Consider the following 23,032-nt stretch of genomic DNA (forward strand, 5'->3'; position numbering starts at 1 on the left):
GAGCCACGGGGCAGGCTCCGAGGACACACCCCCAATTCCTATCGGTGGACCCGCAGGGTGGGGAGGGGCGTCCCTGGGAGGTTCCTGCGGTGGGGAGGGACCCTGAGAAGTGGGGATGGGGAGGAAGGGTGGAACTGGAGGGATATGGTGGGGGCTGGGAGTGACAGGTGCTGAGGAGGACCCTGAGGTATCCATGGGGGGCGGGGGGGTGGGACCTGGGGGTGGCAGCGGCTGGGCAGGACTGCCCTGATGTGCCCCTAGAGGGGCCGTGGAGAGGTGACTGGCCACCAACTGGACTAAAGTCCATCCACCACCACTCTTTGGGCTTAGCCATCCAGAAAGTTTTTAAGCCATTAAAACATCCACCACCCAAACCATAATGAGATATGGAGGTGACATAAGAACCACAGAATGGTTTGGGTTGGAAGAGACCTTCAAGATCATCTAATTCCAACCCCCTGCCATAGGCAGGGACACCTTCCACGAGCCCAGGTTGCTCAAGGCCTCATCCAATCCTCCTTGAACACCTCCAGGGAGGGAGCAACATCTCGAGATAGGAGACAACACCTTCAGGGAGGAGGCAACATCTCTAAGGACATGGCACCCCAAGCTATCACCACCACCCCTTTCTCCCTCCATTACTCCCACCCTTAACCCTCCAAACCCTCCCTCTGCTCCTTCCAGGTTCTAGAGAAGCTCTGGAGAAGTTGAGTTTTTCCACCTTTTATTTGTGTTTGGAGATTACAGAGTCTTTATTGCTGCTCTAATACAACCACTCAGACATTAAGAGTTAAAAAAAGCCTTGTTTGGGGAACTCTTTTTCCTCACTGCAGGCTGATGACGCGGTTGGAGTCGAGAAGAGAATCTGCTGCCTCGTGCAATTTTGCTGGTGGTATCTAAAAATCACCTGGTTTTGGTGTTGGTTTTTCCCCTAATTGGTTAAAAATTAATTATGTAAAAATAATAAAAAAAAAAGGAATCAACCAAAGCAAACCCAACCCAACCCCTCCCCAGCTACATGAGATGATTGCAGATGATGAGTCTGGATTGATTATGAAACGAAGCCAAGCGAGCCAAAAGAAGCTTGGAGGAGAAGTGAAACGAGATGGAGAAGAGCTCTGAAGGTGGAGGTGGGACAAGGCAGGTGGGGGTTTGTCATCAATGCTCTCCTTTTTCTCTCATCTTCTTGATAAAATGAGCTTCAAAATAGGCATGAAGGAATTCCAGGAGTGAGGAGAAGAAATTGTAGGAGTGAGGAGAAGAGATTCCAGGAGTGAGGAGAAGGAATTCCAGGGGTGAGGAGAGCACCGGCGATGGACACGGGGCAAGGAAGCAGCTGTGTGAGCTCTACCAAAGGGTCAAGCAATGGAGGGATCTTCAGGTGACCCCACAACCATGTTTCCCCTTAAGCAGGATTTGGGGCTGTGCCTCTGTAGAGAAGAGTGGGAACTCTAGGGTCCATGGCCTGATGTGGACCAAGGGGATCTAGGGTGGGGAAAGACCCCAATGGGATGTTTCAAATAGGCTGGGGGATTCCACCCAAAAATCTTCAGGACCTGGATAAATTCATGAGCGAGGAGAGATTATGTCAAGTTCATAGTTAAGAGATCAGTCTACAGTAAAGCCTTCTCAAAGTCTTGAGGTCTTCTCAAAGCCCTAAGGTCTCCCCAAAGCCTTCTCAAAGCCCTGTGGTCTCAGATCTCTCAAAGCTTTAAAGTCTCTTCAAAGCTTTCTCAAAGCCCTAACGTCTTCTTGAAGTCTTCTTAGTCTTCTCAAAGCATTAAAGTCTTCCAAAAGCCTTCTCAAAGCCCTACAGTCTCCTCAACGTCTTGAAGCCTTTGCAAAGTTCTACAGTCTCCTCAAGAGACTTATCCATCCTTAAAGCTTCCTCCAAGTCTCCACAAAGCCTTCTCACAGCCCTAAGGTCTTCTCAGTCTCCTCAGAGCTCTAAGGTCTCCTCAAAGGTCTTGTCAAGATCTTACTTCTAGGCTTTGAGACATTTCAAAGTGAACCTTGGAATAATCAAACCTGTGAGACTTGTGGTCAAGCAGACTTCAGACCTCAGCATCAAGAGCCATGAGAAGGACTTGACCACCAAGACCATAATTCCACAGTTTCTCCTTCCTTGTGCGTTTTTCCATGATGGCAAAGAAGTCCATGAGGACCAAAGAAGAAGCTGTAGCTGATGAGGGACTCAGGCACCAAAGCAGCAACCACAGGACAAGGGGTTTTGTGCGCACAGGGGTCGGACAGTTTTGTTTTAGAAGGACCAGGTTCTCCATATGAGCCATCTAAGTGACAGCACATGGAGACTTGGAGAGCTGCCTGCTGTCTGCAGCATTCAGGTGGGACATTCTGGGTTAAAAAGGAGGAATTGTGGCCAATTTGTTCTCCATCAGCTCTGGTGCATCAAGCTTTGAGATGGCAGAAGGGGTTCAGTGCTGCTGAACTCCTCCCCACCTGCAGGATCGGGGTGGGGATGACTCCAGTGTCCACCTCACCCACTTCAAGGAGATTTCCAATTTTATCACCCAGAAAATAAAGCTCCAAAGATTTCTAATGAGGCTGGAGAAAGAGCTCACATGGTCCTCCCAGCTGGGCTGGCCAATGAGCTCTACTTGGGTTGGGAAGAGCTCCCCAACACATCATCAGCATTTCTTGGTGAGGTTTCAAGGCTCTCCCACCAAGACTGCCCCAGAGCCCCACCATGACTTTGGTTGAACCATAGGAGGTTGGCACTCGTAATGTAAGCAGCAGGAGAACACCACCAAGCTGTGATGAAGGGAACGGCAGTGGGTACTACCCCACCATCACCACCACCATGTCTTGTCTCTGAGGGGACACTCTCTTGTCCTCCAAGCTCCCACTAAGCAACCAGCCCCTTTATTACAGCTTTCAGTGGTGCTAAGGCCAAGTTCACCAACTTGCTGGTGGAACCATCCCATGGGCATTTCAAGCAGAATTCCCAGAGGTCTCTCCAGCAGGATTTTCCTGGTGGGTTAGGAGCACCTGGAGCAAAGCAGCTTTTGAACCAACATCGTGAGATGGTGGGAGAAGCTCAAACCTGGCCAGACTCAAGCTGTTGAGATCCCAGTGGACTGTGAAGAAGGTGGGCTCCCTCCACGCGTGACGCCTTGGTGGTGCCAACGTGGGGCTCCCGCCACTGCGGCAGCCATCCCATTCCATGAGGTTCTTCTCCACACCTTCTCCCATCCTCTCAAGTCCCCTTTTTCCCCCTCCCAAAAATAAAGAGAAAACCCAAACCCAGAGAGCGAAACCGAAAGGAAATGGGTCAGGAGCGAGGAACGCCCCAGGTGCCGGCCCCGCGGCAGCAGGGACAGCGGTGGCAGAGGCGGCGTGTCGGGTAACTCTAGTTTAATAAATAAATAACCTAACCACACTGTTGACTACGAGAGCAAGCCTGGGCTGCAGCTTAGCAAGCTTGCAAGGTTGCATCCTGTACACAAGTTGAGAAGAGATTTGGGTTCTTGTTCCTCAGGATCTTCCAGGATTGCAGCTGAAGGAACTCTTTTAATATCTGAGGGGGGAAAAAACAAAGAGGGGAGAAAAAAATCCATTTGGTGAAAAGTGGTAGACAGAGGAGGCTTCCCCCTGTGTCACTGTGGGGGGTTTGGGGATGGGAAGACACCAAGCAAATCATAGAATGGTAAGGGTCCAGGCCAACCTCCCTGCCCAATCAGTGTCACCCAGGGTAGGTCACACAGGAAGGCATCCAGATAGGTCTTGAAAGTCTCCAGGGAAGACTCCGCAGCCTCTCTGGGCAGCCTGCTCCAGGGCTCCAGCACCCTTGCAGTAGGGAAGTTTTTCTTGAGGTTGAGGAGAAGAAATGTTTGAGGAAAGGATTTGGTCCTCATCTCCTCCCCCATAAATCCCAGGTGATGTTCACACCCACGTGGTGTGAACATCAAACCTCACTTGGAGTGTGGGAAGGGGAAGAGTCAACAGCACCCACCTGGTTCAGGGACTTGAGGGCAACATCGGTGGAGAAATCAGGAGGGTGCAAGGAAGGTACAAAAGCAAATCCCAGAGTCCCAGCGTGGTGGGGGCTGGAAGGGGCCTCTGGAGATCAGCCAGTCCAACCCCCCTCATAAAGCAGGGGCACCCACAGCAGCTTGCCCGGCATCACAATGTCCTCCCAGCTTGGTACCATCAGCAAACTGGTTGAGGGTCCACTGTGCTCCTTCATCCAGGTCATGGATGAAGATGCTGAACAAGACTTGACCCCACAACTCAAACCCCAAAGCCTGGCTCACCCTGTCTGGAACCCACTAAGCCCCCACAAAGTGGAACATTTTGGTGTGGTGTGTGACAGCCTGAAGAACTCAACACCAAGGAAAGTCCTTCTCCTGCAGGAAAGAGGATCTGAGGAGGAACAGGAGGTGGAGACCTCCCCAAGGTGATCTGTGTTTGTGTGGAACCTTTTCATCTCCATGGCTGCAGCGCTGGCCACCACCTCACCCTTCATCAAAGGTTAAAAATAAAGCTGGCATCTGAGCTGGCATCTGATGATGGCACCACCCTGCCACGTGCCACGTCTGGCTGACAGCTGCTGCCAGATACAAAGGGCTGATGTCCTGCCAAGTGTCACGGCTCCAACCACGCCATCCCCATCCCACTATCTGCACGGAGATGGGCACGATCAGAGAGCTGCTGATGTCTTCTCAAGGGAGCAGTGGGATTTAACCCCATCCCCTCTGCCCTCCCCATACCTGTACCCCACCAAGGTGGCAGAAGAAAGAGGGAGGTTGAGAACCAGCACCTGTAGTAGTTTGGTTTGAAAGGTCCATTCTTGTTCAGTCCCAGGTACTTTGCTTGCTCATCTGTTAGCTCTGTCAGGTGGGCATCAAAGGTTGGGAGGTGAAGGCTGGCCACATACTCATCTGAAAGGGGACCAGACCTTGTCAGTGGAGCAGTAGAGTCAGGGAACCACAGAAGCCTTCTGGCTGGAAAAGACCTTCAGAATCATCAAGTCCAAGCATTAACCCAGGTCACCACTGAACCACACCCCTCAGCACCACACCTACATGACTCTGAAACCCCTCCAGGGATGGGGACTCCACCACTGCCCTGGGCAGCCTGGGTCAGGCCTTGACAACCCTCAAGGGGAAGAAATTGTACCTCATGGCCAGCCTAAACCTCCCCTGGGGCAACATGAGGCCATTTCCTCTTGTCCTCTCACTTCTCCCTTGGGAGAAGCAATCAACCCCCACCTGGCTCCAACCTCCTTTCAGGGAGTTGTGGAGAGCCAGAAAGTCTCCCCTCAGCCTCCTCCAGGTAGAACAATCCCTGTTCCCTCAGCTGATCCTCACAAGATCTGTTCTCCAGACCCTTCACAAACTTCACTGCCCTTCACTGAACATACTCCAGACCCTCAATGTCCTTCCTGGAGGAGGGGCACAAAACTGAACCCAGTATGCAGGGTATGACCTCACCAGTGCCCAGTCCAGGGGGACAATCCCTGCCCTGGTTCTGCTGGCCGGAGTCTTGCTGATCCAAGACAGGATGCTGTTGGCCTTCTTGGCCACCTGGGCACACACTGGCTCATCTTCAGCCTCTGTCAACCAACTCCCCCTAGGTCCTTTTGCACCAGGCAGTTTCCAGCCACTCTGTCCCCAGCCTGGAGCACTCTGGGGGTGGTTGTGACCCAGGTGCAGGAGCCAGCACTTGGCCTTGTTGAGCCTCATCCCATCATCCTCAGCTCCTCAATCCTACCTGGACAGATTCCTCAGCAGAGCCTCCTGAACCTGCAGCAGATCAACGCTCCCACCCAACCTGGTGTCATCTGCAAACTTATCAGTCCCCTCCTGCCATCCACCAGATCCCTAAATTCCCTCATCTCTCCTGAGGGAAAGCTTTCACCCAGACACTCTTCTAGCAGAACTCCTGGACCTGCTTCTGGGTTATACCGTATGGCAAGCCTGGATGCTCTACAGGAGCCACTGGACATCTCTGGTCACTCCCAACACCCAAGCTAGGGATGAGCTGCACCTTGTCTCAAAACCCAAACTGAGCAGATAAAAATGCCCTTCTGCAGCAGAAGCCTGGTGAGCAGAGCTGGTGTCCTCAGGAGGGGGCTCTGCTGGCAGCGCTGTTGGTCAGGGCCTGTGTGTGTCCCCAGCCAAGGACAGCAGCTCTGCTGGCAGGAGAACATCCCTGGCATCAGCACAGATGGACTCCTTTGGCCAAGTGCTCAGCCTCTTGTCCCCAGGTGGGGTGGATACAACGCCTCCAATGTAGCAAAGAGCCCAAACCCAGTGGGTAGAACCTTCTGGAAGCCCCTGAACTTGATAAGGAGAACCTGGAAGGCTGGGCTGTCCTGCTGTCCTCAGCCTGGCCTAGCACAACCTCCCATCTGCTCCAGCTCAGAAGCAAAGGAGAAGGCAACAAGCTGAGCTTTACCCATTTTCTTCGGCAGCAAGTAGACATCTTGCTTGTAGCGGCCTTCAGGGGCGTTGTACAGTTCTATCAATGCCAAAGCCTGGGGGAGGAAGACACTTAGGGTAAGAAGACACTTAAGGAGAAGGCAGAAAGCTGCCAGCTTTGAAGTCAGCCGTGGCTTTGGCTCAGCCCAAGCCCTACTTGCCTGTGTGGTGGCAGTGATGGACAGGACGAAGGTGGGGACAGTGGAGCAGCTCAAGTTGAGCAGACGACCCTGGGAAGTCAAAAACCTGCTGTTACCTCAACAGGGCACCAAGACCAGGGAAGGACCTTGCAGGAGGGACAAGAACCACTGGTGGAACGTGTCCCTTCTTGGGGAAGACATCACTTAGCACCTTGCCATCATTTATCCACTATCACACCTTGAATCCCAAGATGTTGGTTGCTCAGATAACTCAGTAAAAGGTCTCCCATGGAGATGCCTTGGAGTGGGATAAAGGAGAAGCCAGGAGCCTCACTGTGACCCAGTACCTCATGGACCAAGCCAGGGTTACACCAAGCTATGACCAGAGGGACCATCGAGCTGCTGAGACCCAGGAGGTGGTTTCTGGACATACTTCACAGATGAATAGAATAGAATAGAATAGAATAGAATAGAATAGAATAGAATAGAATAGAATAGAATAGAATAGAATAGAATAGAATAGACCAGACCACACCAGACTGGAAGACACCTTCAAGATCATCATGTCCAACCTATCATCCAACACCACCCAACCAACTAACCCATGGCACCAAGCACCCTGTCAAGTCTCCTCCTGAACACCTCCAGTGATGGTGACTCCACCACCTCCCCGGGCAGCCCATTCCAATGGGCAATCACTATCTCTGTGTAGAACTTCCTCCTGACCTCCAGCCTGAACCTCCCCTGGTGCAGCCTGAGCTGGAAGGGACCTTAAAAGATCCAGTTCCAACCTCCTGCCATGGGCAGGGACACCTCCCACTAGCTCAGGTTGCTCAAGGCCTCACCCAACCTGGCCTTGAGCACCTTCAGCTGCACCACTCCTCCAGCCCTTGTTTTCTTCCTCCTCAAGCAGCAAACAGGTCACAGTTCCTGCTCCTCTGCCTACAACTCACCTCTGCCAGCAGGACTATTCTCTTCCCATCAGGCCAGATGACATGGTCCACCTGGGACCTCACCCTCTCCCAGGTCAGCTCAGGTGTACGCAGGCTTGCCTGGAACATGGGGTTAGAATAAACTCAGTTAAAGCCCTGCCAGAAGATCCAAGCCCCAGCAGCTACATCACAGGAATGAAAAGAGGAAGCAGCTTGCTGACATTGTCCTGGCTTTACAGTCTCCTGTGGGTCCAGTGGTGGTCCCAGAGCAGTGAACCATCATGGATCACAAGCTGGAGCTATTTTCACAATGACAATAGATGAAAGCTCCAGCACAACTCTTGTTCAGAACTCTTCTGGCTGAGGAGGACTCGCAGTCACCAACTGCAGCCTGCAGGGCTGCTGCTCTCGCTGCTTTCAAGCACAAAAAAGCTCTTCAAGGCCACGAGGCTGACCTTCAGACAAGACTCCCTTGGTTTTCTGCTCATCTCAAGGCACAGAGAAGCAAATTTTGGTGCCTTTTGGTCAGGTGTGGTGAGGTTGAGCATGTTCAGCTGTGACTGGACCAAGATGAACTCTTGGTTGGGCCTTAATGGTATCACAGGATGAAGGTGGTGGGAGTGGGCTGGAGAGGGTGATTCTCTGACCTTCTTGGGGGAGGCATGAGGCTGGTGATGACCAAACCCTGTGCTAGAAGCTGGGGTAATTTTGCTTGCTGGCATCCTTTGGGATAGCAGGGAGGACAGTGACACACCTGCCAGTGTCTGCTGGGACATGGGGAGGGATGGCTTCATCGATCCATAGAATGGGTTGGTTTGAAAGGTACCTTAAAGATTATCTAATTGATGATTTTCATGGAACCATAGAATGGTTTGGGTGGGACCTTCCAAGGTCATATAGTCCAATCCCCTTGCAGTCAGCAGGGACATCTGCAACTAGAGCAGGTTGTTCAGAGCCCCCAGACAACCTGACCTGGAATGGCTCCAGGGATGGGACATCTACCACCTCTCTGGGCAACATGGGACAGGCTCTCACCACGCTCATCATGAACAATATCTTCTTTCTCTCCAGTCTCAATCTCCCTCTTTCAGTTTCCAACCATAATCCCTTGCCCTGTCACAACAGACCCTGATAAAAAAAGTCTGTCCCCAGATTTCTCTCACCCCCTTTGAGTCCTGAAAGGCCACCGGAAGGTCTCCCTGGAGCCTTCTCCTCTCCAGGCTGAACAATCTCAGCTCTCTTAGCCTGGCCTCACAGCAGATGGCTTCCAGCGCTCCTGTCATTGCTGTGGCCTCCTCTGACCCTGCTCCAACAGGTCCATGTCTCTCTTGTGCTGAGCACTCCAGAGCTGGCCCCAGCACTGCAGGTGGGGTCTCAGCAGAGCACAGCAGAGGGGCAGAATCCCCTTCCTCCACCTGCTGCCCACACTGCTGGGGATCAGCCCAGGACAGGTTGGCTCTGGGCTGGGAGCACACAGTGCTGGCTCATGTTTGGTTCTTTACCCATCAGCACCCCTAAGTCCTTCTCCACAGGGTTGCTTTCCAGCTCTTCATCACCCAGCCTGGAGTGATTCTGTAGGCTGCCCCACCCCATGTGCATGACCTTGCTCTTGGCCCTGTTGAACCTCATGAGGCTCCCATGGGCTCACTTCTCCAGCTTGTCCAGGCATTTTATCTCCTGCCAGGTACTCACAGTGGTGTCAGGGGTCAGTACCAAAGGGTCCCAAAGCCAGCATCCCCCCACGGTGCCCACCCCCTGCCCCAGTGCTCACCACATCAATCTCGGTGTTGGAGTGCCCCATGTTGCAGACAATGCAGCTGTTCTTCATCCGATCCAGATGCTCTCTGGTCACCACGTTCTTGTTGCCTGCCAGACACCAAGATCCCAAATCAATCCCCTGCTCCCCATCCCCACCTTCTGGCCTTTGCCTTAGGAGCAAGAGGGCCATGTCCATGGGGGTGTGCACCCAGGATGACCTCTACTCCTGACCTGTGCAGGTGATGACGATGTCCACTTGTCTGATGACTTCATTGAGCTTCACGAGCCGGAACCCATCCATGCTGAGAGGAGAGGAAGGCAGGAAGTAGTTTGAGAAGCAGCAAAAGCAGGTGCAAAGTAGACACACATTAAAAAAAACCCAGCAGAAGATTCTTGGCTGTTAATTTGAACAGAGAGGGGACACAGCAGTGCAGCCGGTGAAGGAGCATGGCCCCTGGCTCACTAGGAGGGCTTCTGGAGTCAATCTCTTGTGGGGAGAAGTGAAAAGGGAGTTTTGGGGGGATTGGTTTCCCATTTTTTTTGGTCAAGGCTCCCACATCTGCAGATCTCAGTTCTCAGCTGGGATGGGTTTTTCAAGCTGCTGCTCCTGCAAAGTGCAGCCAGGAGGTGCAGCCAGGTCCTCCTGCTGCGGGATCCTTTCTGACAGGGATTTAGCATCGTGGAATCACAGCATGGTTTGGTTTGAAATGATCTCCCAAGATCATCCAGTCCAACCCCCCTGCAGGCAGCAGGGACATCTGCAACTACAGCAGGTTGCACAGAGCCACAGACAACCTAACCTGGAACGGTTCCACCTTTCTGAGCCTCCCCTCTTTTAGTTTGAACCATCACTCCTTATCCTGTCACAACAGGCCCTGCTCAAAAGTCCCTCTGGAGCTTTCCTGTAGGTATTTAACTCCTGAAAGGCCACCAGAAGGTCTCCCCAGAGCCTTCTCTTCTCCAGGCTCGACAACCCCAACTCCTTCAGCCTGGCCTCACAGCAGAGGGCTTCCAGCCCTCCCATCACTGCTGTGGTCTCCTCTGGCTATGACAGATCCACGTCTCTGCTGCACTGAGGACTCCAGAGCTGAAACACCTTAAAGCCACCCCAAACCATCCAAACTGTTCAGCTGTCAGCCTTTATCCTCTCAACCCATAGTCAGGCACCTCTGAGATCTTCAGCAGTGCTGAGCTCTCAGCAGGTCCTTCCTGACCTCCCCCAGCCACTGGCACACTGGGCAGAAGGGCAGGATGTGTTCTGAGGTCTTGTTGACAGCCCTCCTGAGAGCTTTGCTTCTGTGACTGTCACACCTTGCAAACCCAGAGATACTAATAAAAAACCCCCAAAGGGATTTTTCCTGCTGCTTGTCCATTTGTTGGATCTTTTTCCTCATTGTCAACTCTTTCTGAGAAGGTCATGTGGTGTCAGGGAGTGCCCAAATTCCCAGTGAAGGAGGTGGGTGTTGGATGTGCCACCTGTGAAGCTCACAGAGCCAAGCAGAAGATGATTAGCTCTGCTCATTAAGCAGGGCACCCTGACAGCCCTTTGACAGCCTGCTGATAGGAGGAGGCTATGAGTTCAAGGTGGCTCAGGGGGGTTTGGGGACTCTGCTTTCATGGTCACATCCCAGCTCTGCACCAAAACCCAGCCTGAACCTGAAGGAACCAAGGTGGGCTGTGACTGCAACATGTCCATGCAAGGGGACAGCCATGTGCTCTCATGCTGCTGGTGCTGGCAAGAAGAGGTTGTGAAGCAAATGTGATGGCAAACCCTGAAGTAGCCCTTGGTGAGGTGTCTGTGCACCACAGCAAAGCTCTAGGCTGCTCTCCAAAGGTCACATTTCACTCCCAACATAGTTTCAAGACACATCATTGACCTCTTGCAAGCCATATCATCAAACTCTTGGTCACTGAGGTGATGCTGGTGCAAGCTGGCACGTGGGACACAGGTAAACTGGGGGACGCTTTAGCAGAAGAACCATTTGTTGGCTGAAGGAGAAAGTTCTGGGTTCCTCCAAAAGTGCTGAGAGGCCACAACACCCTCACCAGCATCCCTTTCAGGAGGGGCCACTGTTGAGTCAGTGGTTGTGGTTTTCCTGGGAAGATAGAAGGCTGCAGAAGAAGCTGGGCTTGGTGGGACTGCTTACCAGGCCTGCAGGGCACAGATTGGATCAATCTCTGTCACGTACACTATGGAGCCCATGGCCTTCAGAGCAGCACAGCAGCCCTTTCCGACCTGGGGAGGAGAAGAGCACAGAGGGAGTGTGAGATGCTGAGAGCTCAGGAGGCGCTTGGGCATTCGTAGGGTCATGGGAAGCACAAAGGGTGACTCTGGGAATCACAGAATTGCCTTCCATTGGAAGAGACCTTCGAGATCACCCAGTTCAACAACTAACCCAGCGCTGCCAGGTCGCCACTAACCCATGCCCCTCAGCACCGCATCTCCACAGCTTTGACATCCCTCCAGGGATGGGGCCTCCCAGGCTCCAGCACTCTCAAACTCAAGATGTTTCTCCTGATGGAACCTCATAGGTTCCAGTTGGAGGCCATTGCCCTTTGTCCTGTCACTGGGCACCACTGACAAGAGTCTGGCTCCATCCTCTTGCCCCCCACAGCTCCCTCAGCTCTTGCTGAGCATTAAGCAGATCCCCTCTCAGGCTGCTCTTCTCCAGGCTCAACAGCCCCAGGGCTCTCAGTCTTTCCTCCTCACAGAGATGTTCCAGGCCCCTCAGCATCTTTGGAGCCTCTGCTGAACTCTCCCCAGCAGTTCCCTGTCTGTCTTGAACTTAGAGTCCAGAACTGGACCCAATCCTGTGGCCCCCCTAGGGCAGAGTAGTGGGGGTGAAGACCCTCCCTTGACCTGCTGGCCACACTCTTCTTCATGCCCCCCAGGAGACCATTTGCCTGCTTGGCCATGAGGGCACATTGCTGGCACACAGGCAGCTTGTCTTTCTACTCATGTCCTTCAAGATTGCAGTTTGTTCTCTGCTGAACACACTGCAAATCAAGGAAATCTTCCTTTCTGGCAGAGCCATCAGCTCTGAAGGTCCCAGCAGCTGCAAAACAAAGCCCAAGAGGACAGGAGAGCCCCGAAGCCATGCAGCAGACAGCCCACGTTCCATGCAGCAACCACAGGTGACATGTGCAGCCCTTACCTCCCCGTAGCCACAAACCACCACTTGCTTTCCTCCAAACATCATGTCCGTGGTCCTCTTAAGGCTGGGGAAGAAGGAAGAGAAACAATTAAAGACCAGCAGTAGAACCTGTTCCACTTGTGGTGAAGGACAATGGTCCTTATTGAGAATTTAGAATAAACCAAACCAGGTTGGAAGAGACCTTCAAGATCATCGCATCCAACCCATCAACCAATCCAACCCACCTAAACAACTAACCCATGGCACCAAGCACCCCATCAAGTCTCCTCCTGAACACCTCCAATGATGGTGACTCCACCACCTACCCAGGCAGCCCATTCCAATGAGCAATCACTCTCTCTGTGTAGAATTTCTTCCTAACATCCAACCTGAACCTCACCTGGCACAGCCTGAGACTGTGTCCTCTTGTTCTGGTACTGACAGCCTGGGAGAAGAGACCAACTTCTGCCTGTCTACAACCTCCCTTCAGGTAGTTGTAGAGAGTAATAAGGTCACCCCTGAGTCTCCTCTTCTCCAGACTAAGCAACCCCAGCTCCCTCAGGCTCTCCCCATAGGGCTTGTGTTCCAAACCCCTCACCAACTTTGTTGCTCTTCTCTGGACTCGTTCCAGCAAGTCAACCTCCTTCCTAAACTGAGGGGCCCAGAACTGGACACAGGACTCGAGGTGTGGCCTAACCAGTGCAGTATACAGGGGCAGAATGACCTCCCTGCTCCTGCTGGCCACACTGTTCCTGATGCAGGCCAGGATGCCATTGGCCCTCTTGGCTGCCTGGGCACACTACAAGGCTCATGTTCAGTCTACCATCAACCAGCACCCCCAGGTCCCTCTCTGCCTGGCTGCTCTCCAGCCACTCTGCCCCCAGCCTGTAGCTCTGCATGGGGTTGTTGTGGCCAATGTGTAGAACCCGGCACTTGGATGTGTTCAGTCTCATGCCCTTGGACTCTGCCCATCTGTCCAGCCTGTCGAGGTCCCTCTGCAGAGCCTCTCTACCCTCCAGCAGATCAACTCCTGCCCCCAGCTTGGTGTTGTCAGCAAATTTACTGATGATGGACTCAATGCCCTCATCCAGATCATCAATAAAGATGTTAAAGAGCACAGGGCCCAGCACTGATCCCTGGGGCACACCACTAGTGACTGGCTGCCAGCTGGATGTGGCACCATTCACCACCACTCTCTGGGCTCAGCCCTCCAGCCAGTTCCTAACCCAGCTCAGAGTGCTGCTGTCCAAGCCATGGGCTGACAGCTTGGCCAGGAGTTTGCTATGGGGGACGGTGTCAAAGGCCTTGCTGAGGTCCAGGTAGACCACATCCACAGGCCTCCCCACATCCACCAGGCGGGTCACCTGATCATAGAAGGAGATCAGGTTGGTCAGGCAGGACCTGCCCTTCCTAAATCCATGCTGGCTGAGCCTGATCCCTTGGCCATCCTCTAAGTGCTGTGTGATTGCACTCAGGATGACCTGTCCTTCTTGGCTTGTTCCCCCTCAGCGCCATGGCCGCATCCCTGAGGACCCAAAGGGCACTAAAAGTGATGTGAAAGACAATGGTCCTTCATGGTTTGCTCCATGGCTGCATCTCTGAGGATGTGCAGCAATTCTGGGTGCAGAGAGGACACAAACAGCACCTAGAAATGATGTGGTGAAGGACAATGGTCCTTCAGGGTTGGCCCCTAGTTTCAACCCTAATGGCATCCCTGGCTGTATTCTTCCTGACTTGCTCCACGGTTGCAGCCCTGAAGACATGCACCAATCCTGGGTGCAGAGAGGCCCCAAAGTGCACCTAAAACTTGACTTTTTCCTTAGGTTCTCCCAGTGCAACACAACAAAGAGGAAGGTCTTGGGGGTCTGGATCTCTATTTTTTTGTTGGATCCTTTTGCTTTGGTTCTCCAGAAACAGTGAAAACCTTTCCCCCAAATATTTATTTCTTCATTTGGGGGTGGGGGAGAAGGAGGAGGCTTTAAGGTTAGTTTATGGCCAGAATCCCACAGCTCCCTACAAATCAAGCTCTCCCCCTTCCAGCTGGTTTCCTTCTGGTTCCTCCCTAGGAGTGTCCTACATTTGGGTCTATTTTTAGCAGCAGTAAATAGGTCAGCAGTGCTGGGAAGGTGAAATTCCCTCACAGTGCCCAAAGAACTTTGCTCAGAACCTCTGCTCAGCTCCTCCCCTGACCCACTTTCAGATGCCTTGGGCCACACTTAACTCCCAGATCTACCTACTCACGGGGTCCAACCTCCATCACAGCTGAAGGCAATGAGATAAAGAAGACTTTAGAGGTTTGAACGTTTCTGAGCTGCATCTTGCTACCACAGGGAATGTGGAGCTAAAAGTTGTGCCTTTAAGTCCAAATCTGGGGGCAGCCAACCCCCACCACAGAGGCTACTTTGTGGGTCTTGAACCCTGTGACCACATGTTATGGCCATGACAAAGAAGAACTGCTTCATTAGAGGAACATCTTCATCAAGGTGTTTTCATGCCATCAGACAATGGTCTGTGTTGGAAGAGACCTTTCAAGGTCATCTTCTGCACTGTCTGTGAAGTTTCTTCCCCACATTTCCATCATGTGTTGTTCTAAAAGGGACCCTTCAAGGTCACCCAGTCCAACCCCCATGCAGTCAGCAGGGACGTCTGCAACTATGGTGCCTCAAATGACCCAACTAGGGGAATGGTTCCAAGAATGGGGCATCTACCACCTCTCTGGGCAATCCATTCCAGTGCCTCTCAACCCTCTTTTTAACCATTCTTGCTACCAGCAAAGCTCACATTGCATCTTGGAGCAAGCTGCTCCTCATGGAGTGTGCATGTTTTGGAGACCCCAGGTCATGATTTGGGGGGAACTTCTCTGGTTTTGATGGGCAGGAAGAGCAAGAAACCAGGGGCTGCTTGCAGTGTCATGTAATAAAACACCTTGGCAGGGAAAAGCCAGGTACTACCACTGCTGGACTTGACAAGGAGCCCCAAATTTAGTCTTCCAGAACAAGGTGTGATGGATCACAGGATCACAGGGGTTGGAAGGGACTTCTGGAAATCACTGAGCCCAACCTCCCTGCAAGAGCAGGATGTTGGCAAGGAACCAAGAACTGCAGATGTCAAGCCCTGATTAAACCACACCAACACAAGAAGTCTTTTCTCCTACAGCAGGTTCTTCTCCACAGAGGGTTCCTCCTCCACACCTGGCAGGCAATCTTTCCTCTGGTGGTCATCTCATCAGCATCAACATCAGTCTAGAAGGTCAAATCTGTTCTTGCTCCCAGGCTTACTTGTCTACTGGGATCACCACCAGCTGTATAGTCTGAACCATAAGAGTAAAATCCCTCCCTGGAGGTGTTAAAGGCCAGGTTGGATGAGGCCTTGAGCAACCTGATCTAGTGGGAGGTGTCCCTGCCCATGGCTGGAGGGTTGAAGTCGATGACCTTTAAGGTCTCTTCCCACCCAAACCATTCTATAAGCCTAGGAAAGCCTGGCCTGAATCTCACTTGGCTTTGACAAGATTTGGTGGTGGCAGGGACATGGACACCCAAATCCATCAGAATCAAGGCAAAAAAGAGAAGGCAAGAGAGAAGAAAAGAAAACAGACGTGTGAGATTTTCACCCTCTCCAGATCACAACTGCCTGCACTTTGTGCTGCATCTCAAGACCAACAGCCTCAGAAGACTTCATGTTCCTGGTGCCCACATATCCATCAGCAACTGAGTCCCACCCCATCCTCCAGCACACAGCACCAGCAGGATCTGCAGAGCTGGTCCCAGTTCCATGCTCTGTCTGCTGGGATGTGCTGGGGAAGGAGCACAGAGGGATGCAGACTCTTTTTTAGTTGCTTGTGGGACATGTGGCTGTGTATCCTGCAGGAGCAGGGTGAGGAGAGATGGATGAAGCAGCAGCCTCCCCATCACTCCCACCTTCTGCACCTATTTAAGCTCAGGTGAAAAACAGGGTTGGAGCACCTCTGCTGTGAGGACAGCCTGAGAGAGTTCGGGTTGTTCAGCCTGGAGAAGAAAAGGCTCCAGGGGAGAGCTGCTGGTGGCCTCTCCAGATCTAAAGAGGGTCTACAAGAAAGCTGGGGAGGGACTTTTTGCAAGACCATGTAGTGAGAGGTCAAGGGCTGATGGCTTCACACTGGGAGAGGAGAGATTTGGATTAAATGTCAAGGAGAAATTCTTCACCATGTGGGTGGTGAGACACTGCAATAGGTTGTCCAGAGAAGTTGTGGATGCCCCATCCCTGAAACCATTCCAGGCCAGGTACTATGGGGGGGGTCTGAGCAGCATGACCTAGTTGAAGATGTCCCTGCTGACTGCAGAGAGGTTGGACTGGATGACCTTTAAAGGTCCTTTCAAGCCTAACCATTCTGTGATTCTATGACTCCAATCCTCAGAGTCTCTGGGCACACAAACTCTTTGTCTACCACAGCCTCTTCTGTTGACTTTCTTTTGGTTGCTGGGAGATTGCCAGGAGAAGACAAAAAAGGGAAACTAGAAAGGCAAAAAATGTGGAGAAGCAGCTGGTTAACCCCCACACAAGCAACAGATAAAGGTGGCTTTTATCCTGAGGCCACCAAGGTAAGAGGGACATGCAAGGAGTATTGTAACCCTCTGTGAGGACTTCTGAAGTTCTCACAAGCTGCAGGGCTTGAGCACAGCTCCAGTCATGCTCACCACAAAGTGAAAATGGATCAGAGCCACCTACAACCATGGAAGGGCAACATCACCCTGAGAGCACAAAGGCTCTGTGAGCAAACTCGAAGGGCACTGGGAAGGGTCTCATAAAATACCTGATGTGTCCTCCAGACACTCTGGAAAGAGAGAAGATGAGCCCAAAAGAGAGGAGCAGAGGCAGCATTAAGTGGTGTGCCCTGCTCCTGTGTGGAGCTCAGTTCAAAGTTCATAGATTCACAGAATAGTTTGGGTTGACTTTTGAGGGTGCTGGAGCCCTGGAGCAGGCTGCCCAAACAGCTTGTGGAGTCTCCTTCTTTGGAGAGCTTCCAACCCCACCTGGCCACTGTGATCCTGGGCAAGCTGCTGTGGGTGCCCCTTCTTTGGCAGGGGTGTTGGACTGCATAATCTCCAGAGGTCCCTTCCAACCCCTGCCATGTTGGGATGCTGTGTGATCCTGTGCCATGTTGGGATGGCCAGGTACATACCCATCCAGGATGGACTCTCTGCAGCAGTAGAGGTTGTCAAACTTCTGCTTTGTGACTGAGTCATTGACATTCATGGCTGGGACGCAGAGCTTCCCTGCTTTGGACAGCTGGTACAGCCTGGTGTGGGAACACAAGAACAGACAGACCTTCAGTGGAAAAATATTTCAGTGCTCTCCACTGTTGGGTGCTATTGAGGTCCTTGTTTTGCTGGAGTGAGCAGTAGACATCTGGAGGGTCAAAGATAAACCTCTAATGAGGAGCTCCTCATTCCAGGAGGAGAAATCACAATCTTGATGCCACAGATATTTGGACCTGTTCTTGTACCCCACAGCTCCCTTAGCTCTTGCTGAGCATTGCTCAGATCCCCTCTGGGGCTGCTCTTCTCCAGGCTCAACAGCCCCAGGGCTCTCAGCCTTTCCTCCTCACAGAGCTGCTCCAGGCCCCTCATTAGCTTCCCAGCCTCCACTGGACTATCTCCAGTAGCTCCCAATCTCTCTTGGACTGGGAAGCCCAGAACTGGACTCAGGACTGCAGCTGTGGACTCCCTAGTTCAGGGTAGAGGAAGAGGAGAACCACCCTCCACCTGCTGGCCACACTCTTCTTGATGCCCCCCAGGACACCATTTGTCTTCTTGGCCATGATACCACATTGCTGGCTCCTGATGACCTTTTTGTCCCCCAGCACTCCCATATCCTTCTCTGTGGAGCTGCTCCCTGGTAGGTCATCCCTCACCTGTGATGTTGCAGGGGTTGTTCCTCCATGGGTGGAGGACTCTACACTTGCCCTGGTTGAACATCCCATCAGGTCCTTTTCTTGACCCCACTTGGCTGCAAACCTCAACCAGAGCCTTGCTCATCTCATGTATCTCACTTCCCTCTTTCAAAGGCTCCCTGCACCTCTCAGTCAGCTCCAAGAGCTGCAGCCAAGCCCTTCTCCCTGCAAAAAGAAAGCTAAAAGCAGGGTCTGCTGCTCTTCTCCTCAGCCTTCTGTCACCTGTGATAGGGTTAACCCCACTGGAGAAGCACCTCCAGTAACCCCAAGAGCCACTTGCCCCATCACAATTCTGCTTCTGCTGCAGACCAATGGATGCTCCTCAGGCACAGGGCTGCATCTCTGTGGTTCTACCCTTCCAGAGAGCCACCTCAACTCAAGACTCATTTCCTCATCCCAAATCTCACTTCTTCTCATAGATTTCAGTTCAGAACTACACTTTTGACCTTCTCCAAAGCCCATACCTTGTGCAATGCCCTCAACCTTTCCTCTTTTCACTTGCAAGATGAGGTGAGACAACCATTGCCCTGATTTCCCAAGGTCCTTGTGTACTACTTCCACCCATGCCATGGTGAATGATCTTAGAGGGTTTTGCCAACCTGATGGTTCTATGATTTTATTCAACTCCTCAAGTTCAGAGCAGGACTTCCAGGCTCTTGTGGAAGTGCCAAGTCCAAGCTGAAGGAGAGGCATGCATCAGGAGGTTCAGTGCTCCCTCTGTGGCACCTTACAGTTTGGGGATGTTTTGCTACTGGTGTCTTGAGGCAGAAGACGCTTTTTTGGCCCAAACATCTTCATGCTCACAGTCCCCCCTCTCCTGTTACCTGTGGACACCAGTCACGCTCTCCTCTACGATCCCCTTGATCTTCTTAAACATGTTGGGGTACTTCTTGTAGATCCAATGAGTGAGATCTCCTCCGTCATCCAAGATCTACAACAAAACCAACCACAAAGTCACTGCTCTGAAGATCCAGCAAGGGCTGCTGACGCCAAAATGGTACAAAGGACAGGAGGAAAGTGAAGAATGAGAAGAAAGAGGAGGATGGAGAAGGAGAGAGGAGGGTGAAAGAGGATGGACAGGAACGAGGGTGGAGAAGGGAAGGTTGTGGAGAAGGGAAGGTTGTGGAGAAGGGAAGGTTGTGGAGAAGGGAAGGTTGTGGAGAAGGGAAGGTTGTGGAGAAGGGAAGGTTGTGGAGAAGGGAAGGTTGTGGAGAAGGGAGAGGGAGAATGATGGAGGAGGAAGGAGATGATGGAGGAAGATGGAGAAGGATTGAGGAGGAGTAGGATGGATGACTATGGAGGAGGATGGAGAAGGAAGAGTGAGAAGGATGGAAAAGAATGGAGGATGAAGTAGGAGGATAAAGAAAGAGGGAGATGGAAAAGAATGGAGGATGAAGAAGTAGGATAAAGAAAGAGGGAGATGGAAAGGGAGGAGGATGGAGAAGGAGGATGGAGGGAGAAAGAGGAGGATGGAAAAGAATGAGGATGGAGAAGTATGGAGAATGAAGGATGGAGAAAGGAGGAGGATGGAGAATATGGAAGATGGAGAACGAGGAGGATCATCTTCTTTGCAGGTTCCCTACACCAATACCAAATTCTTTTAACAGCATCAACATCATCATCAATGTCATCTCCAGCATTATCATCATCATCCTCTCTGCATATTCCCTATGCCAGCCCCAAAAGCTTTTGGCTGCCTCCTCATCCTCCTCCTTCCTCTTTTTGCATGTTCCCCACACCAACATTCAAGAATGCCAATCCCCAGATGTCAGCCCTGGACAGAGGCTTCTCTGCTTGCTGGATTGAAATGGAGCTCAGCAGAGACCTCTCAGATCATCCAGTCCAACCCTTAGCCCAGCACTGCCAGGTCACCACCAAGCTACATCCCTCAGCAACACATCTACACAGCTTTGACACCCTCCCAGGGATGGGGACTCCACCACTGTCCTGGGCAGCCTGGGCCAGGCCTTGACAATCCTTTCAGGGGAGAAATTGCCCCTCATGTCCAACCTAAACCTCTCCCAGGGCAATTGGAGGCCATTTACTCTCATCCTACCATTTGTTCTGTGGGAGAAGAGACCAACCCTCACCTGGCTCCAGCCTGCCTTCAGGGAGCTGCAGAGAAACAGCAAGTCTCTCCTCAGCCTCCTTTTCTCCAGGCTGAACAACCCCAGATCCCTCAGCTGCTCTTTGCTAGTCTTGTGCTTTATTCTCCTCTATCCACCTGCCCATCAAGACAGATAATCTCCAAACCAATGTTCTTGGCTTGAGTTCATCCACCCCCCTCTTGATTTGAGAACAGGGCTCTGGGCAACCTGATCTAGCTGAGGATGTCCCTGCTCACTGCAGAGGGGGTTGGACCAGATGACCTTTGGAGGTCCCTTCCAACCCAGACCATTCTATGATTCTATGACTTGGAATTAGTCCTCCAAGAGAGAAGGAAAGCTGCTGTTGAGTCTAGACTCAAGAACCAACACCCTGCTAGCATGAGGGTGGATTTTTTGACATTCCTGATTCCTTTCAGAGGTGACAGGTGGAGAATGGAAGGGGCCAAAAAAAGCCCAGCTCAAAGAAGCTGCTAATGGCAAACAAACAATCTTCTGCCTTTGATTGGTTTTCATCTCATTTAGATCAAAAGCTCCAGGGCTCCAAAGATGTCGAGAAGCAGGAGGGAAAAAAGCACATCTGACACCTAGCACTTATTCTGCTCACCTACTTCAGGCTTCTTCTTGCTTTCCCTAGAAACAAGGGCAGAAGAAACCAGGAAAAAAAAATAAGGGGGGGGAGCTGGGCTACCTGAGGTCCTCTCCTCCTACAGCAAGAGAAAGCTGAAAGTGCAGAAATCACCTAAAACTCTGGGGTTTGTTCTGACAAAGAGGTAGGTGAGAGAGCTAGGTGAGATAGCACTGAGTCCCAGCATGGCTGAGGGTTGGAAGGGACCTCTGGAGATCATCCAGTCCAAGCCTCCCTGCTAAAGCAGGGGCACTCACAGGAGCTTGCCCAGCATCACAATGGCCGGGGGGGTTGGAAGCTCTGCAAAGAAGAATCCATGACCTCTTTGGGCAGTCTGCTCCACGGCTCCACCACCCTCAAAGCCAACAAGCTGCTGCTCAAGCAATCTCCTGGGTTCCAGTTTGTGCTTATTGCCCCTTGTCCTGTCACTGGGCACTACTGACAAGAGTCTGGCCACAACCTTTTGCCCTGCCCTCTTTAGCTCTTGCTGAGCATTGATCAGATCCCCTCTCAGGCTGCTCTCCTCCAGGCTCAACAGCCCCAGGGCTCTCAGCCTTTTCTCCTCACAGAGATGCTCCAGGCCCCTCAGCATGGACTCTCTCCAGTAGTTTGCTGTCTCTCCTGAATTGAGAAGCCCAGAACTGGAGCCTGGAGTCCAGCTGTGGCCTGACTAGGGCAGAGTAAAGGGGGTCTCCTCCAACCCACTGCATGCCATGATTTTAAGCAATTTAATCAAATAGGTTCACAGAATGGTTTGGGTTGGAAGGGAGCTTGAAGATCATCTAGTTCCAATCCTCCTTGTCATGGGCAGGGACACCTTCCACTAGATCACACTGCTCAATGGCTGCAACCTCTTCTCAGAACAGGCTGATTTGGGGTAATTTTTCACTGGCTATGTTAACTGAGTTCAGTTTCAACCACAGCAAGTAACTCTGGAATCAAAGGTAGAACCTGATGAACTTTGCACTAATGCTGGCTTAGTAAATAGTTAACCAAGACCTGGCTTGGTAGGCAAAGTCCACATGCAGAAGTCATTTAACCCACCTTCTCCCTGGCTTCAAACCAACTGAGGTAAGTTGATGTCAGTGTTGTGGTAGGACCAAGCTGTAACTGCTAAGCTAGGTCTAAATGTAGGAGGAACATGCAAACCAGTGCTATGCCCTCCTCCTCCTCCTTTTTCTCTTCAGGTGACAGCTACCCAAACATCAACAGACACCAAACCCTCAGCAATCAGCTCCATCTCACCATGTTGGGCTGCCATCCTTCGACGTTGACGCAGCGATCGATGCACCACCAGAAGTCATCTTCGGACTCTCCCTTCCAGGCAAAGACAGGAAACCCTGGGACAGAGAGGGAGGAGGTTCCAACACAGCTTTAGCCAAGCCACAGGGACCAGCTCTCCCTATATCCATGTGTGGTGGAAAACCAGGCTCCCCACACCTCTGAAAGCTTACTTGTAGGCTGATTTTTTTCAACGTCTACCTTCTAGAAGAAGCTTTGGAGGTACACAGTGAGGACACGCACAGGTAGGAGTCAGCTTGCGCCTAATTCCTTCCTCTCCTCCAAGACAAAGCTCAGGCCACCACAGGAGAAGGCAACAGCCTCTCATTGACACCATTTGTCAGCAGAGCCAAGGTTTCACTGCCAGTTGGATGTCCTGCCTTCCTCTGAGGCACATCAACCACAAATGGATTTAGGAGGGGCAGGTCCTGCCTCTCCAACCTGATCTCCTTCTATGATCAGGTGACCCGCCTGGTGGACGTGGGGAGGCCTGTGGATGTGGTCTACCTGGACTTCAGCAAGGCCTTTGACACCATCCCCCACAGCAAACTCCTGGCCAAGCTGTCAGCCCATGGCTTGGATGGGAGCACACTGCAATGGGTTAGGAACTGGCTGGAGGCTGAGCCCAGAGAGTGGTGGTGAATGGTGCCACATCCAGCTGGCAGCCAGTCACCAGTGGTGT

At 52.1% G+C, this 23,032-nt stretch overlaps 1 protein-coding gene across 2 annotated transcripts in view; it reads right to left on the reverse strand.

The window, feature by feature from the left end:
- Positions 1-707: 707 nt before the first annotated feature.
- AHCYL2 (adenosylhomocysteinase like 2) overlaps positions 708-23,032 on the reverse strand; it is a 99,224-nt gene continuing 76,899 nt past the window's right edge. For both annotated transcript variants that reach the window (XM_068169467.1, XM_068169468.1), the window contains exons 6-17: positions 22,315-22,409; positions 19,161-19,267; positions 17,566-17,682; positions 12,429-12,492; positions 11,421-11,509; positions 9,505-9,575; positions 9,287-9,381; positions 7,537-7,635; positions 6,605-6,673; positions 6,421-6,499; positions 4,781-4,901; positions 708-3,538 (exon numbers count right to left, since the gene is read on the reverse strand). In XM_068169467.1, coding sequence (XP_068025568.1) covers positions 3,532-3,538; positions 4,781-4,901; positions 6,421-6,499; positions 6,605-6,673; positions 7,537-7,635; positions 9,287-9,381; positions 9,505-9,575; positions 11,421-11,509; positions 12,429-12,492; positions 17,566-17,682; positions 19,161-19,267; positions 22,315-22,409 — 1,013 coding nt within the window. In that variant the 3' untranslated portion in view covers positions 708-3,531. The remainder of the gene's footprint in view (positions 3,539-4,780; positions 4,902-6,420; positions 6,500-6,604; positions 6,674-7,536; positions 7,636-9,286; positions 9,382-9,504; positions 9,576-11,420; positions 11,510-12,428; positions 12,493-17,565; positions 17,683-19,160; positions 19,268-22,314; positions 22,410-23,032) is intronic.

This window comes from Melanerpes formicivorus, unplaced genomic scaffold (genome assembly GCF_026170545.1).
Source record: "Melanerpes formicivorus ecotype bairdi unplaced genomic scaffold, bMelFor1.0.p_v2 SCAF_3, whole genome shotgun sequence".
NCBI lineage: Eukaryota > Metazoa > Chordata > Aves > Piciformes > Picidae > Melanerpes > Melanerpes formicivorus.